General features: G+C 46.1%; 1 protein-coding gene across 1 annotated transcript in view; it reads right to left on the bottom strand.

Moving 5' to 3' along the window:
* The window catches only part of EPHB1 (EPH receptor B1), a 414,960-nt gene that overhangs the window by 131,518 nt on the left and 265,592 nt on the right, over positions 1–17,850 (bottom strand). The window contains exon 4 of the mRNA XM_012663531.1: positions 8,745–8,900. Coding sequence (XP_012518985.1) covers positions 8,745–8,900 — 156 coding nt within the window. The remainder of the gene's footprint in view (positions 1–8,744; positions 8,901–17,850) is intronic.

Raw genomic sequence — 17,850 nt, 5'->3', positions numbered from 1 at the left:
AAAAAAAAAAAAAAAAAAGAACCTGAGCTGTGGCTGCCATGGAATTCCAGCGTCCATCCCGGACCAGTTCTGCCTGGGACCAGAGACTGTAAATTTGACATCAGCGCCATTGCCTGAGACCACTAAGGAGTATTCATGGCAAGACAGGATCCTAAAGTCATGGGGTGGACAGTTTTGTGCTGATTTTTAAAACAGAGAAGAGAACAGATTAAATGGATACATTTTCCTCAATCCTCTCCTACTTCTGGAACTTCACAAATAAATCAGTGCTTTGTGAGCCTCAAGGAAAGAGTGACAAACACCAGCATGTGTTCTCTAAGTGTGAGTCAGGCCAGCCAACACTGTTTCTTTTTCTAAAAGTTTATTAACCTGCAGAGAAAAAGAGCATAGAGAGTAAAACTAGATTTCAACAAGGGTAACTTTAAAAAGTACACAAATAGTTGTGTACCAAAGGAAGAAATGTTAACTAAATGATAATGCCAGTGCTTGGATCTTAGCTGCTTTGAAACTAACATCAAAGCAGGGTAGACAACTTTGAAAATAGTAATAAAATAAAATATCTTACTTTTATTGAATGCTTCCTGCATGCCAAATATTGTTCTAAACGGTATATTGCATTTAATTTTCATGACAATGCCGTAAGACAGACACCAGTATCATCCCCACTTTATGGATGAGGAAATGGAGACACAGAGAAGCCTTGTCACTTGCCCACATAGTCAGCAAGTGGCAGAGCAGGACTTGAACTTGGGCATGGGTTCAGAGCCTGTGCTCTCAACAATGAGCTAATACTGCTCATTTGAAAGATGATAAAGATCAGTATTCAAAATCATCTATACATGAGAGAGCACTGTGTCTAAATCCACAAGGCAAAATTTCTGAAGTCATGCGTATAAGTACACAATAGGGGAGTTCCAGACGGGCAGCATTTCTTGAGGGGACAAACCAAAGCACTGGATGTTCAGTGGCCAATAAGCCTGGTGGGAGCCCACAGTTTGAGGGGTTGCAACCAACGTGAACAATCAACAGTATTCCAATCACAAGGAAAATCCATCACTTTTCTCGTGAACCTTGCTCCCAAGTTCCATTCTGCCTGCCATATTTTGAGAGTTTTATTGATAAATGTAAGAGATTTAGAAAACACCAGCCAGGAAAGGGGTTGGGAGTCAGGAAATCATGTGCTTTGGGGGATAGATAAAATAACAGATTTTAGCCTAAAGGAGATGATTAAGGAGGGATGAGAAAGTTGCCCTTAAACATTAGAACCGCTGGCTTGCTGAACATGGGCCTTCGCTGGCCCACCACTGGCGAGGAGTGGGGAAAAGTGCCCGGCGTGAAGTCCAGAAGGCCTCCCACAGTGGTGGATGGTAGCTGCTGGCAATGGATGGAGCTGCCCTGCACAATGCATGACCTGTCCGTCATCACAAATGCCCAGGAAAATAAAAGTGGAATGACCACCTCTCAGGGAAGTTGGAGAGAGAAGGCTAACGTTGGGAGGATTTGGGGTGGCAGTGTTCCGAATGGTAACAATCTACGACTCCAAACGCTCTTAGGAGGAAATGCTGGAACAGACACGTCAGTGTGTGTGCCTGGCTATTAGCTTAAAAGTTAGAGCTATGTAACTCCTCTAAAGGGTTATACCCACTTGGGTCAAACAACTGTGAAAAGAAATTGTAGATTACAGAAGTGTGAAAGCACGTTTACACAGGCAACACTGACCGTTCCTGAAACAGCAGTGACAGTTATAAATAGCTTCCAGCTTGCAGTCACACTCCTTCCATTCTGCACCCAGGTGTGTAAGCCATCTACTGGCCAGCATAGGCTGTGAGCCCAAATCCAGGCTTGCCCTGTGTATGACTCTTGTAGATCTACGACCCTTGCCTGAATTTCACCTCAAGGAAAACACAGACTACCTCTTCCTCGAAAACATATGTGATGCGTTTTTAATGTGCAACATGGATCACATACCAGGGTAAAATCAAGTAGTCCCTTTACGTATAGAATGGGACACACAGTGTGTCTTTTACTAGCGAGTGTCCCGGTCAGCAATGGGGAAAGCTAATGTGGGCAACACAGACTTCCATATGTTGCAAGCCCTGGATTAACAGGGGTAAACACTCATGAAAAGATCAACTTTTGAAAAGTATTTAAAATGATCCCCTAAATGTAGACATGCAGACAAGCAAGCAGCGCCCAACATACGACACTGGATTCCTGTCCCAGGTGGAGTGCTTATTGCTCTGGGTGGCATCCTGCCCTGCTGGCCTGAGGAACCCCTTCCTGCAGGAGCAGCCTCAGGTTTCCTCTTGGCCTGATTTCTGCTGGGGCGCTGGAGGCAGCAGCTGAGTGATGAGGCCCATCACCATTTATATGGCCTACCCACTGACCCTCCGTCTAAACTCAGGCAAATAGTGCCCACCAGTCACTTTCCTTCTGTCTCAGTTTCTCCCTCAGCCCTCCCTGAGCCCACTCCAGTTGGGTTGTGCCCCCTGTTCCTATTTGCTTCTCTCCCCCATCTCTGCGCTCAGGCTCAGCCAAGACTGTACACTGGCTGTCTCCACGCTGCTCTGCCCATCCGAGAGTGAAAATGAAATGGAAACCAAGCCAGAGCAGGTGGGGGATATTCTGAGAACCAGTGGGACCCTCCTGGTGAACCGCTCACACCCAGATGCACTCTCTCACTCACACTGCCCTCACGCTCCACCCTCCTCTTTCTCACGCATATCCAGAGCCCCTCCGCAGCCTTCCAGCCTGGCACACAGGACGCAGATGCGGAGGGCAGCCCCTGTGGTTCCAGCCTGTGGGAGTTCTCCCAGTGGCCTTTCTCCCCAGAACTCACAAAGCCGAGGACAGGGACACATTCTAAAGCAATGCTCTCAAACTTTAGCAGCCTTCAGAATTGCTTGCAGGGCTTGTTAAAACTGATAGCTAGGCTCCACCCCTGGAGTTTCTCATTCACTAGGTCTAAAGAGCGGCTGAGGATTTGTATTTTTAGAAAGTTCCCAGGTGACATTGAGGCTGTTTGTCCAGGTCTAAATGAAACCACCAGTGGGGATCTTGTTGAGCATGACCCAGCAAGGGCTGTGTGGGAGAAGCCTTGTGAGTTGATGTCTTTACAGACTGTCCACAACACCCAGACCTGGCTGCAGAGGACACCTGCAGAGGGCTCCCTTCTGTTCTTGTCATCCCAAGGCCACATCTACCCTGTAAGCCCTGGCACCCTCCATCCACCCAGCTGGCCTGGAAAGACCAGGGTCTGGGCTCTGGGAATGTCACGTTCCTGAGCAGTCTGTCCAAGGGGCATGATCTCTGTGCCACAAGGACCACCCCTGCCGCCCTGGGACCGTTGGGATGGAAGAAGGGGACAACTGCCAACCACTTAAAAGAGGAAACATGAACTTAAAGGAGAGAAACCCGAGTACACAGGGATGGGAGAGGGAAGAGCAGGTTCTTACCCTTCTCTATAAGAGCCAGTGACCACCATCACAACTACCATCCACATCATTATTCCAAGAGCTCCCAAATTTTAGCTCTCCCTGAGGTCATGGCATTGGCCTCAGACAATTATACCCATCATACCCAATTTTGCTGATGAGAGAGCTCATGTTCAGAAAGGCTAAATAACTGTTCCAGGTCACCCCATCAGGAGCCAAACTCAAAGTCCCTGCTCCGGCCACTCTGCTTGCCTGCCTCTCTGTATCGGACAGGAGGGAGGTCAGGGTTGGCCTCCAGGGGAACCCCCAAGGGCCAGCTGGCATGGCATCTCCTCATCTGAGGGGCTGGTAGGTGGGCTCAGGGGACACAGTGACCTCTGGAGCCCCTTCTTCATTCTATTCTTATGATCAAAATCACAGAGGGAAACCTATTACATTTCAAGAAGAAATAAAAGAAACAAGACAAGCACTAGCTTGCCTCTGTGATCCATCAAAATTTCTCCCATGTGGGTGACAGAAAAGGGGTTTTTGTGGTCAGAAATGTAACAAGGTAATTACTTTCACACCAGTCCTTCTGCATAGTTTTTCACAGACAGCAATTTTATAAGGCATAATTATCTATTTTCACTTGCTTCATAAATTCCTCCTTTCCATTTCGTCCCCCAGTAAACTAGAAATTATTTAAAACGGAAGCCCAGCCATGCATCGAGGTGCTGGGTTTCGTACTGCACGTCCTTGTGTGCTTCTGGCTGCTCCCTCTGGCCGGCTGACCCCGGCACGCTCCCCTTCCGTCTGGCCCTCCTGTGGAAGGAAGCATGTCTCACCATGAGCCCCTGCTCCCTAAGAATGGGAAGCCAGCCTGTGGGCCATCGCTCCTGCCCAGCGCCTCGACTCCTCTCTTCCGGAGGGGCAGCTCAGCAGTCCTCCGATGCCCGGCCCGTGCCCGCCTCCCTCCTCCCACAGCATCCCTGGTCACGTGGCAGTCCCCTTCTCATTCTCCTCACCAGGGTCTTTCTGCCTAGGTGGCTGTGTGGTTTAGGGCCACAAAGTGGATTCTGCTGTGATGCTCAGGGATGGCATCGTGCCTGGGCTCCCCCTGACAATGTCACTTTTATTTTCAGATATCCAACATCTCTCATGCTGGGAGCTTCAGTATCAGCTGCAATCTTCACACTTTCCAGAGATGGAACCAAAGCAAGTTCTAACATCGATTGAGAGTTTACTATGAACCAGGCACTGTGCCAAAGGCTCTATAATACTATTTGGCTTAATCCTCATAACAACTCAGAAAGGCATACATTCTTACGAGGTGGTGAGAATAAAATGACAGAATGTAAGGAAGTAAAGAAATTAAACCAAGGTCACAGAGAAGGTAAGAGACAGTCAAGATTCAAACTTGTATCTCTGAAGTGCCAAAGTCCATCTTCTAATCACTACGTGCAGTTGGTGATTCTATAAGCTTTCCCAGGACCCACTGAAGATTGGGGAAGTTAGGGAATGCCAGAACTCCCCAGGAAACCGAGGGCCTCTGGGCAGTGCCACAGGGAGGCAGCAGCAGAAGACTGTGACTTCTTCAGCTGAAGCCCAGCAAGCCCAAAGCCTGGAGTCAGCTCCTCAGCCCACAACCTTCACAACACTTCCCTGCTGGGGGCTGCACCTACCCTTGTCCCTTCCCTTTGTCTCCTTCCTCGGCCCCCCTCCCCTTTGACATCTTCTCATTGAAGGTGACCCCACTGTCCAGATGGCCTATCTTCATTTGGACAGTTTCATCAGCAGAGGGAGTGGGAGTCACTAGTCACCTGCTTCTAGCTGTCTTCCAAGCTCACACTTCATACCATTCATGGCTTAGGTTGGGGGGATAAGACCTCCTCATACTCAGCTGTAGCTCCTCATGCTTGTGTATGAGCAGTATTGGGCCGTCGCTGGGCAAGGGTGCAGTCAGCCAGGCACTCGTGCTGCAGATCTAGAACTGCAGGCTTTGGCAGAGGGGTGGGGAAGAGGGAGAGGAAGGAAGAAGGGAACTAGGTGGCTGCAGATCAGCAGCAGTAATGTGACTGCAGACTGAGAACAACAGGCTCTCAATGCCACCCTCCTCTGACTTCCCCTGGAGGCCGCACCAGCCTCTTTGACATTGCCTTGAGGTACACTCATATCCCTGCCAAGTCCACCAAGACTCAAGGACAAAGCTGGACACACAGGGCTACCAGGACCTCTCAGCGTTCAAGGGGGACCCCAGCTCTTCCAGTAGATTAAAAAGAAAATGAAGAAGTGCCTAAATAGGGCTATGAAAGGTGTCATGCATTCTAAATGTTTAGGTGGAATAAATTAACACTTTGAGCACTACAAAAATACAATGAATATACATGTGCTGGCCCCGAGAGATTAATGGAATTCATTAAAAATATTAATTCTTAGTGCACTATCGATTTTCACTGACATTTCAATATTGTCAGGGAATGAGGATGACTGTTGATACAATCTCATTTAAAGACAAGTGCAACAGGCTAAATCTGAGGCCCTTTCAGACTTTGAGGCTCAGCTCCTGAACTCTCCCGATGCTGCCTCCCTCTCCCATACCCACAGAACCTGAGCACTGGAGATGCCCATGCCCTGTACATTTTAGGAAGACAGAGTTCTCCTTCTTTACCTGGTACCCACAGTACCCAGTCAGGTTGTAATTGTGTCCTGATGGGATGGGCAGAGGACTGCATTTGCACTGTGAACGAGCACTTGGGTCCTCCCCACCCCAACCAGTCTCTCAGGGTGGGCTGGCCCAGCAGTGCCTGGCCTGCTCAACCTGCTGGACCAGCAGGAGCCCCCCAGGCCACAGTGCAGGGCTGTGCCTTTCTCAACAGCTCCAGATATGCTCCTTGTATCTGGAAAATTATTTGGTGGTGATGTGTGATGCCTTTTTAAGAGAACAGATGGCACCTCCAATTACAATGCCTTAAAAGGAAACCCTAATGAGATTATAAAAGCCAACAAATTGACTTTTTCATACAGTACTTTCCTGGCATACAATAAATCAAATATATAATGAGGTTCAATAAAATAATAGGTTTATTTACACTTGTTTTGCCTAGCATTGTGTTGCACCCCAGCCTTTCCCTCTGGGTCCCCTCACCAAGCACCTTCCCTGTTGGCCAAGGCAGGGAGCTGGACAACACACCCAGGAGCCGCTCTTGGGTCTGGCCAGCACAGCCACGTGTGGCTTTGATTTAGCTATTTTGGGTCTGACCCTAGCACTCTACGTGTCCGGTGGTGTAACAGCACGGGCATGGAAAGGGCGCGGTGGCTGTGGTGACACACAAAGGCAAGTCTCGCAATCACTTCCACTCTGGGTAAGGTGCAGAGATTGTTGTGGGACCACGGGGTGAGAAAGGTGCTCCTAACCCAGAACTAGCTGACCAGAGACAGGAGGGCAAAGCCTGTGAGGTCCAACTGTAATGAGGGTGGACTCAAGATATGGGTAGGTAGAGCGGAGGGAGGGTCTACCATGTACAGACTGGAGGCTTTAGGATGTTGCTATTTTTCCAGAAACTGGCCCTGTTGTTTCAAGTACATTAGATCAGATGACTGGAAGATAAGCCTTGAGAGATAGATGGGAGGGGAGCTACAGCAAGGAGGACACTCCACACCAGCATTCTGAGCATTTGGTCCTTGGTGACCTTATCTAGGGACTGGATGAACTTACGGGATATGCATGCTGAGGCGGGAAGCTGGGCGGCCAGGCTCCCGTTTGCATGAGTTGATCTGCAGAGGAGTTCACAGGCAGAACTGGAAGGGCACGTTTCAGGAGGGAAGCTGTGAAACCCTGGCATGTGCTATGGCAATCATGGGGACTGGTCCATGGTCTGGACATACCGGCAGCAGTGATTCAGCATCCCTGAGTGACTTCTAAAGAAGTACATTAAACATGCTTTTTGGGCTCATGGAAGACCCCAGGGGAGCCTCAGAAATCAGTGGAGGAGATACCACAACCAAAAATTAGGAACTTCAGTCAGCAGAAATGGAATCATTTCTGTTAATATCAACCCACCAGAGAGAGAGGTCTGGGGAAATCAGTTTACAAGAGGATGAACTTTTCCTCAGTGCTAATCTATAAGCATTGATCGAGCTCAGGACCTTGATCTAGAAGACACTTTCATTCTTCCTCTTTATCCAGCAAAGGTTACATACACTAGAAGGCTAAAATTAAGAAATTCTTCTACTTGGAGTCCAGTCATTTTTTTCTGTTCATAAAACTACAAGTATTCTGTGGTCTTCTGTGCTGGGAGTGGGTAGGAGGGATTTGGCACAAAGAGGGATAAGGGAAGATCTCTGCTCACAGGAATCCAGGCAGCAGCATCCAATGCAGAAGAAAGTTCTAGCATAATTAGAGGCTAACCTGGAGCATTGACCTCCAAATACAATGGGAATACTGAAAAGAGAGATCGTGCCTATTACAGGGCTGCAATGCTGAGGGGAGTTGGAGCAAGTTCTGTGAAGTGCTCTGTAGGGACAGTGCTGATTCTTTGTTCCCACTATTAAGGGATTAAGGGGTCAATACTGGAAAGAAATTATCCCTTCCTCCATCCTTACCCAGGGAGTGGAGTTGCCTCTCCCCATTTTTGGCAGAATGACTGTACTTCCTTCAACAGCAGATAATGGCAGAGTGGATGTAGCTGATACATTAGCCTTAGTCTCTAGAACTTCTGTCTTTGAGATTCACTCTGTGATCAAGCATCTGGCCTTGTCATTGGCAGGGGCAGAGGTGCTACACCATGCTGGACACTGGAAGGGACACAAGGACATGAGTATATGGGCCTGGCACACAAGGACCTTCATTTGGCAACTGAGATGACATAAGAACAGAATAACTGGACAGCTAATAAAATAATGAGAGTTATAAGTCTGGTTACAGAGATACAGGAAACCCAGTGAAGAGAGAGGAGATTCTCAGCTGTAGGGACCAGAAGGAGGTGACTGGAAGAGTTACTAAGAGTTGCTGCAATATCCTAGTGGATCTTGATTTTGCACCCAAAAAAACACCCCAAGCTGGCATATGATGGGCAGAAGTTGCCCTGCTGGGGTGGGGAGAAGGCCGTCTCATATGGTAGGAAAGGAAATGGAAGAATATAATCTTGACTCTGCTACTGAGCGGAGAGAAGGGCCCTGCACCCCCAGGAGAGAAGCGGTACATTTCAGCACCATGGCCAGCATTTCTGCCTTACGCTGCAATGGAAGAGTGATGTCTTCTCTTCCTTGGTCCAGGCTCACCACTCTCAGGAAACCGAACTCCCCAGCTGAAAGCCCTTAATAGACACTTACTAGTGCATGCCACTTCTGGGGGGTCAAAATCCGCTCGGTAATAGCCGGTCCGGCAGGTGCAGATGGGAGATGCCTCTGAAGGGGAGCGGCTGTTGGAGGGGCAGTGGGAGCAGCCTTCAGCTTCCTGGCTGGCCTTGAACATCCCTGCAGGGCAGGCTGGAACACAAAGAGACCATATGAGAATTAATTCAAGAGTGGCATCCAGAAACCCTTCCCTAGAATCAGAAAACAAAAGATTCTTCTTCTCTAAAGAGAACATCAAGATGCCCCCACCTGCACCAAAAGAGCATATCTAACTGAAGAAACCCCGATTTAGCACTTCCAATTCTTCAAAAAATTCTTGGTGAAATATACCTTTCTGGTACCAATGGCCTCTCTCACTTCAACAATATAAATAATAATTCTTCCCCTTCAGGTGTGTCGAGAGGTTTAATTGAGAAAATCAATCTAATGTGTAGCTCTGTTACTGGGACATAAGTGCTCTATAAATGGCTATTTCCTCCTCTTTTACCTAGTTAACAATCAGGGCCTTACCCTGAGCCACTCACTGAAGGAATCTTGTCTGATGGTCACAGATGGCAAGGGGTCCTGCTTGACAGTGGACTGGCCTCATGGTTCTTAAATTCCACGTTGCAACACACATGAGGAACACCATGAGATGAGTTAACATTCACTTGTTATGAATGATGTTAAAAGACTGAAATTCATGAGTGATTCTTTAAAAATACATTAAAGTGATTTCAAGGTTATTACATCATTCTCCCTTAATTGCATTTTGATATGCTTTGGGGGTCGGGCAAGAAAAGTCTGATTTTGCAGACACTGCACCAGGGAATGTGTCATACATTCGATGTCATGTACATGGCAGTGTGGAAGGTTGGAAATACCTGGTACAGCCTGATACCCAATGAAGGTGCCCCATACGTGGGGCACCTCCTCTTAGTTCCCTGTGGGATCAGCCTGCAATGAGTCATGTCCTGAAAATATGGCTGCAGGCTGTCCCTTAGGCTTTGATCATGTCTCCTCTACAGACCTTCTAGTCCAGACATCTAGTCTCCTCCTTGCTGATCCCTCAAAAGATTGATCCCACCAGCCTTACTTTCCTAAGTCCCTTTCTCACCATCTCAGCCACTGAATCTTCCTGTTCCCATGAAACTTGCTCTGGCTCATCCTTCTTTGAGACTCTATAAAACTTACTGCCTGGTCAACTTGTTTGGCTTTCTTACACCTCACTAATTCATTGAACAAACATTTACGGTGTACCTCCTGAGAACCTAACTCAGCAAATTAGAGAACAGAGCTTACCTTCAAGGAGCTCTTGATCCAGTGTAGTCCTATAGTTATAATACAATGTGATCATTGCATAATGGAAGTACCATCCTAATGGTTTCTACTTATACAAAGCTCATCTTCCCAAATATATTGTTCCCTCCTGGAAAGTGCAGAGTATTCTTTAATAATAGCAGTAGCCACCATCTGTTAACTTGTCTTGTTAAGTGCGTTACACGCATTACTCTATGGGGTAGCTATTATTATCTCCATTTTGCTAATGAGGAAATTGGGACATGGAGAGGTTAAAAAAGTTACCCACGATCACACAGTGGGAGAAATGATAGTGATGACATATATATAAAGCTATTGGAAAAATATGCACTGCTTTTCTGCCAAGGCAGGAAGGAAAAACTATTTCCTATGCTGTGAAGGTTTTTCCACTCCATTGCTCACTTAAAGTGAGGAAAGGGTTTCAGTGACTCTGGGTGTGTCCCGAGGTGGGAGGCAGTCTCCGCAATGTAGTGTTCTGGGACGACACAACCCAAGTGTGTTCCATGGAACCCAAGTTCCCTGGGTTGTTAACACCTATTACCAGAGATCAGGTATTTTGAAATGTGAGTTTAAAAAAGTTAATCTCATTCTTTATTGTAGGATTTCTCAGAACTTCCAAAATGGGATATAGAATGTCATGCTTTTTCACCAAGAAGCCCTACTTTGCAGAGCATTCCCTGGGACCATGGAACCCACTGGGGTAAATGTTGTTTCCCAATTTGGGGGAAACTACAATTTCCGTTGTGACCCATGTAGAAACGGGCCACTTGCTGACCCATCTCAGCATGTTCAAAAGAAACTTCTCTGTAGAAAGAAAAGAGAACTCATTTAAATCTTTACTTAAAGACCCAGCCAACGAAACACCAAAGGGGAAAACACTGAATGGCATATCCAAAGTACCCTAGAATTTGGCTTACTAATTTATCTGTCCAAGCCCACTCAGCACAGTCTTTCCTTCTATTTTTCTCCCTCTTTTCATTTCTTCTTTCCATACCTCTCCTCATCTCCTGTAAGAAGCACTTGGCCCTTTCCATGGTAAATCCCCAGTGTCCCTGGCCCTGTTTGGTTCTGAGCTGCTGAACACAGACACAGGCCAGGCCTAGACACTGCAGGAGCTCTGTTCCTGCAAAGTGGGGAGGGGAAGTGGTGACGACTCACGACTCAAGCATCATATTTGGTCCCTGCCACACTGTAATTTTCTTAATGTATCAATCTGAGTAGAACAAGGTGTTTTCCCTTTCTTTCCAGCACTTAAAAGCCTCCTCGCTTTGCATTTAATAAGTTAACAGCATAAACAGTCATCCTGATATCCACAAGTGGCAGAAGGATTTGGAAAGTGCCTTCCTCTGAGGTTTCTGATGGAGGAAGGCAGCTCTGGGTGACTAAGTCTCTGAACTCGAAGGCAGCCTCAAGGGGAGGGAATGGAGGACAAGAGGTCTAAACTGGACTTTGGGGAGAGAAGCTCAGAAAAGGGTTAGGGAGAGAGGTCCTGGGAGAGGATGCGACTCCATCCTCCCCAGAGAAATGAGCACTGGGCAGTCGTCAGACAGTCCTGGGTGCAATTCCTGGCTCTGCTGGTTCCTAGTTGGGGGACCACTGACAAGTTATGTAATCCCTCAGAGCCTCAATTTGCTCATCTGTATAAAATATATATAAAAAAGAACCTTATACTTCCCACAATAACTCCCACAGGTCATCAGAATTGAATAATCTCAAATATGAAATGTAGCTATTAATATGTACTAATAATGCTAATTTCTCTCCACCCCATCTTACTTCTTTTTAAAAAACAAGATTTCTTTGCAGGAACTTTTAGAATTCAGAGTCAGAATATAAATTTGGAGCCCCAAAGTGAGTAAATAAATCCTGGAACCAAATGAAAGAATGGGTTTCTGCATAGATTATTTATTTCTGTTTTTTAAAATGAGTTAATCACTACATGCATAAGATATATTTTACATACAATTGCAAAATGGGTGAATGTCTTAATATCTTAATAAGATCTGTGTCTAAGCATTCCCTAATTTATAAAAGAAGCATTATTCCTAAGTTCATTTATTAAACTTTCAGATTTTTACTTGTAACCACATTTGTGCTGCATTTTCTCATAAAATTAATGCTTTAAATAATGGTTAAAGTACCAGACTAATCCACAAAGCCTTTTTAACTTGTCTTTTATCAGACACCACTAATAAGAAATAGAAGTTAACAATATTATTTTAATAGAAATTTAACATAGAAAAATAAATAAGAAAACTGAGCTTCCCCTTGAGAAAAAGCAGGTTTAATTAGGGATGATAAATGGAGCTTCTGGGTAGATTCTGACAAAAAATATAGACGCTAAGAGAAGCAAATGCAAATGGCCTTTGGGGCCAGGTCAGTGGCTTAAGTGCCTAAAGCAGCTGGGAGTAACAGTACAAAATGTTGCAGACTCTGGCAGCCTGGAGACCTGTACACCTGCCTAAAGCCTCTGTGGCTTCAAAAAACAACAGTTCAACACTGCGATAGCCTAACCAAACACATCTTGCACTCCCAAGCAATTTTGAGGTGGCTAACATAATTCTTTGCTTTAATATCATTTCAAAACTCAGGGGTTCCCTCTCTCGATACAGAATTATGGTCAGCACTATTATTACAGTTATGAGTCCCTCACTCAACAAATGTTTATTGAGAGTCTGCCCCTTAGCCAGGCACTGCACTCGAGGACTAGAGCGGAGCACAGATGGGGTCGCAGACTTTAGGAAGCTCCCTTCCTGGTGGAGGATGCAGATGATGGAACACTGCTTCTGATACGGCTATGCTTGTGTGTACAAGGGGATCAGTCAGCCAGGATGTGCATCTTTTAGGGATCCATCTTTACAAGATGAGGGTCCTGTGAAACATTTTCTGATGATGGTTAGGAGGTGAGATTCAGGAAAAGGAAAGACAAAGCAAGAAGAGAAGAGGTGGAATAACAGAAAAAGTAGGAAGGGGAATTAGATCAGAAAGTGCCCAGCCTGGGACGTCAGTAGGGGAGTTTCACTACTATTCCAGGAGGTGAGAGGGAAGAGGAGAGCCACCTGCACTTTGCTGTGTATTCACATAAGACCTTTATCAGTGGAACACCTGTAACTTCTGACACAGATGCAACCTACGACTGCTTTGCTTCCTTAAAATAAGGGGGTTTGCTTCCCTCTATTCAAGTGATCACAGTTCAGACAGAAGACCTAGAAGCTTGCAGAGCTGGGGCGCGTGCACATGCACACACACACACAAACACACACACACAAACCTCTCTTCCCATCCCTGACTTCAGCGAAGGGAAGAGATAAGACCTGAGTCTCCCATCTATAAGCGTGTGTGTATTTTCCATTCAACAGGCAAAACACACGTTTACCTCCCACTTCTAGTGCGAACGAACTGGTACATGTCACCTCTAGGTAGTATCCAGAAGGTCACCTTGAAATACTCACCCAACTCAGAGCCTCAATGAATGATGTAACAAATTACCTGCTGCTTACAAAACTCTCAAGAATGCCCCTCCCCTCCCATCCTGCATGCAGACTTGCAATGACACTGAATCCATCACCGACAGTACTATTACTTTATAAAGAAACAGATTAAGTGTCTCATAAACAGTGCAGTGATTGAGATAATGGAAAGCGCTTCTCGTCCCCATCTGCAGCATCAGGTTATGAAGCATTTCCAAGCAGCCAGGAAGAGGAAATTAATAGAAGCAAGAGGGAATAACCACTTTTATGCAATTTCCTCAGGAGATAGTGGACCATCTAATCTTTATTGGAGCCCTTTAACCTGTCACTCAGCACTCACCAGAGCCTCTTTAGCTCTCACAATTTTTCTTGAAATCAAAGGAAGATAAAATGAAAACCTCAAAACATTATTTTAGAAATTTCAAATCTGGAGGGCACACATTGTCTCTGCCCCTCCTCCCTCAAATGAGGCCTCAAAAAACAACATTTTTATGCAGCAGAAATGTGGGAGAGCTTAACTATTCCCAGTGCATGGTCCAGGGGGTCAGAGCTACACGGCAGGAAGGAAATCTCTCCTTGCATTTTAAATGTGAGTCTTCCCTCCACCGCCACCTTCTGTCCTTGCTCTTTCTTTTTAATAATCTGATTACTTCTTCTGATCTAATTTTTTTTCACCAAATGAGTTTGCAAAGGTTCATGCCAATGAATATTCATCCCCTGCTTAAGACCCGGGTGCCTTTTTCTCAAGGCAGGTGCAGCTCAGCAGCTGGCTTGGGGAAGTGTGCCTGCCTCACGGGGCAGCAGTGAGAGGGGCAAGACAGGCTTCTGGCCAGGAAGAAGAAGGTTCACAGCCCAGAGCACATTGCTCCTTAAACCTCCCCTTTATCTCCGTGCCTTGCTCCCACTCTATAAGAGATGCAGAAGAGCCTCTCTCGGGAGCTGCGAAGGATTTCGTGATAGGTGTGGTGGTGTTGGTGGTGGGCAAGATACTCCTGTGGGCTGTGCTCAGAGCTCTGCATAGCTCTTCCCATAGGTCTCGTGGCCCCACACTGGCCCGGTATTCAGGATCACTCCTGTGGCTGAATGTCTCCATCACCTTCACATTACAGGTGGCTGACACCATGGGTTCCTGACTCTGAAAGTCCAGGCATGAGGCTCCCTGGAAGGGACCAATGTCACCGTGCTGGGATTCCCCTGTCTACTCTCAAAAGTGGTGCTTGATTTTCCAGAACAGATCTTCCTAAACAACCCCAGCACATCCCATTATCCCACTGGGCCCCAGGGCCTTGTGGGAGCTCCCAGTTTTCCTTATATTCATGGCTATGCATTGAGAAAACTGATAGCAAAGAAGTAGTTCCCAGGCATCCATCCAGCCAGCCAGCCAGCCAGCTACCATATTAGTTTGGAAGCTCTCTAAAGGTTGACACTAGGTCTCATCATCTTGTAGTTCCTTTTCCACAGTGCTCAGCACAAGGCTTACACACAGGCATATGTCAATACATTCTATGGCTCGTTGGACTGAATGTTCACCAAAGGCCTGCTGTGATAAGACCCAAAAGATAAAAGCTGTGGTAATAATAATAACAACAGCAATTTGATCTTAATATTAGAGGGTGTGAGGTAAAGGACACTCCCATACAAAGTGTGTAGTCTTTTAGTTTTCCAGGAGGGTAATTTCATGATGTGTATTAAGAGCTTCAAAACGGTCCAAGATTTGTTTCAACAATTCCACTTCCAAAAACTTATTCTAAAGGGAAAAACAAGCAGGTGGGGAAAAAGATTTATTCATGGATATTAATAATAGAGTTATCTATAATAGGGAATAAAGAAAGAACATAAAGAAGAAAGGAAGGGAGGGAGGGAAGAATGAAGAAAGAAAGGAAAGAAGACAAGAAGGAACTTGAAAGTCTAATAATAGGATATTGACTAAACAAATTATGGAACATGCATATAATGGAATATTATACAGCCATTGAAATTATGTCTTGGAAAAATATTTTTAAAGCAGGTTCTAAATCTATATATAGAAGGAACTTTATTATGTGCACATACATACACATGCATATACCATATTCACTAAAATGAAAAATGAAATCTGGGAGTGGTGGCATTACTGATGATGACTATTTTTCTGTACTTTACCAGTGTTTTGCATTGCACATACATGATTTTAGTAATTCAAAGAAATCTCATTCACTACATTTTTTAATTTTCTAGAGAACACAAAAGTGTGGATGACAACCTCTGATCCCAAGGAGCTGAGCTGAGCAGGGCAGGTCCGAGTGGACTGTTTACTGATAAAAGTTCCACAGCAGAGGTGGAGATGCCCTGTGCCAGAGGTCTTTAGAGGAAGGGGAGAGTGGGCCGCAGGTTGCATAAAGGAGTTGGCACATGCACAGGGCCTTGAAGGACGGGTAAAAGTTCATGCAGAAATGGAAGAGTGAGGCAAAGGGAAAAGAGTGCACCAAGACTCAGAGACAGCAGGATCCCAGCTTGCCTGGGGAACTTCTGAGTAGTTGCAGAAGTTGTCAAGAATGCAAAGAATTTATGGGGACTGTGGATGGAGGAGGGCTGGGGCACTTTCCCTTCTATATCAACCTGGGCACTTCGAGCCAAATGGGTCTCCAGTGCTTGCCTCATTGGGCCCGTTGCCAGCTGTAATGGCCTGTGCAGAGGGGACACTTAGCTGTGTCATACACTTGTATCACTCACAGTGACACTTGCTGAAATTGATGAATGCTGCAGCCGTCATGACACAGACAAGATGTAACTTACAGTGCTATTAAGCTGCTCAGACAGCAGCAGCAGCAGCAAACTTAGAATGCATCAGCATGGAAGTTGTTAAAGAGGTGGAATCAGGATGGGGCTGCTTTGCCTTGGTGAAATGGGAATATCATTGATCAGGACTGAAAGGTGACAAACAGAAGAGTAGTGTCTCAGGGGGAGGGGCAGGCACTCACATCCTCGTCACCTATGGCAGCCTATCCCCAGAAGGCAGAGCCGAGGCCCTGTCCGGGCATCAGTGGCTATCAGAAGTGAGTCCAGGGCTGGATCCTGCAATCCTGCCCTAATGCAATGATTGGGGGTGGGGGTAGCCATAAAGCAAGCCCAGATTTTCTAATGATCTAGGCCAGTGGTTCTTAAACCGTGGTCTCCAGACTAGCAGTGCTATGGACTAAATGTTTGTGTCCTTCCAAGATCATATGTTGAAGTCTAATTCCCAATGTGATAGTATTTGGAGGTGAGGCCTTTGGGAGGTAATTAGGCCATGAGGGCGGAACCCTCACAAATGGGATTAGTGCCCTTATAAGAAGAGATGCAAGAGAGTTTGCTTTCTCTCTGCCGTCCACCATGTGAGGATACAGTAGAAGATGGCCATCTGCAACCAGGAAGTGGGACCTTCCTGGATCTTCTGGCACCTTGATCTTGGACTTCCCAGCATTCAGAACTGTTAGAAATAAATTTTGCAATTTAAGAAACCCAATTTATGGTATAGTTGTTATAGCAGCCTGAACTAATACAAGCAGCATTAGCATCACCTGTGGACTTGTAGAAATGCAGAATCTTGGGCCCTACTCTAGACCCACTCTAGAAAATCTGGGGGTGAGACCCAGAAATCGGAGTTTTACCAGGCCCAGATGATTCCGATTCAGCTCAAGTTTGAGACTACTTCTCTAGGCCATCCAATAGAGCGGAAACATCGTGTCCTTGGGGTCTGAAAAACTACCACTTGCTGGTTATGTGATCTTAAGCAAGGTACTTACCCCTCTGAACTTCAGTCCCCACATCTGTAAAAGACAGTGCTAACTTCCTTTTCATAGTTATTGTGAAGATCAGTGTAATGTATGTAAAGTTCCTGGAATGTAGTATCTCCTAAATAAAGAGCAGTGAGATGTTTTCTGCCAGGAGCCAGGCTGAATGCTTTCATCAGTCATTCATCTGTAAGTATTTATTGACCACCTACTGTGTACTTGAAGCTATGCTAGGTACTGGGATATATCAATGAATGAAACACATTAGGATGTTTCTCTCATGGAGCTGACACCTGGAAATTCCAATGGATGGGATCAGTGTGACTTGGAAAGGCCACAGAAGGGGCCTAGCACAGTCCGGGAGGGTCTTGAGAAAGTGACATTTAAATTAAGGTCCAAAGAAGACCCATACAGATCGGCAGAGGTAAAGGTGGGTTAAGGAGAGAAGATAGAGAACCTTCCAGGTGAAGAGAGCAGCATGTACAAGGGCCCTGGAGAAAGAGCATGACTCAGCCCAGGCCCTGAGAGCAATGTTCTCATGGCCAAGGTTCTGTGAGCACT

The sequence above is a fragment of the Propithecus coquereli genome, unplaced genomic scaffold (assembly GCF_000956105.1).
Source record: "Propithecus coquereli isolate 6110/MARCELLA unplaced genomic scaffold, Pcoq_1.0 Scaffold12, whole genome shotgun sequence".
In the NCBI taxonomy this organism is placed as follows: domain Eukaryota; kingdom Metazoa; phylum Chordata; class Mammalia; order Primates; family Indriidae; genus Propithecus; species Propithecus coquereli.
This window is presented reverse-complemented; position numbering and strand designations above follow the sequence as displayed.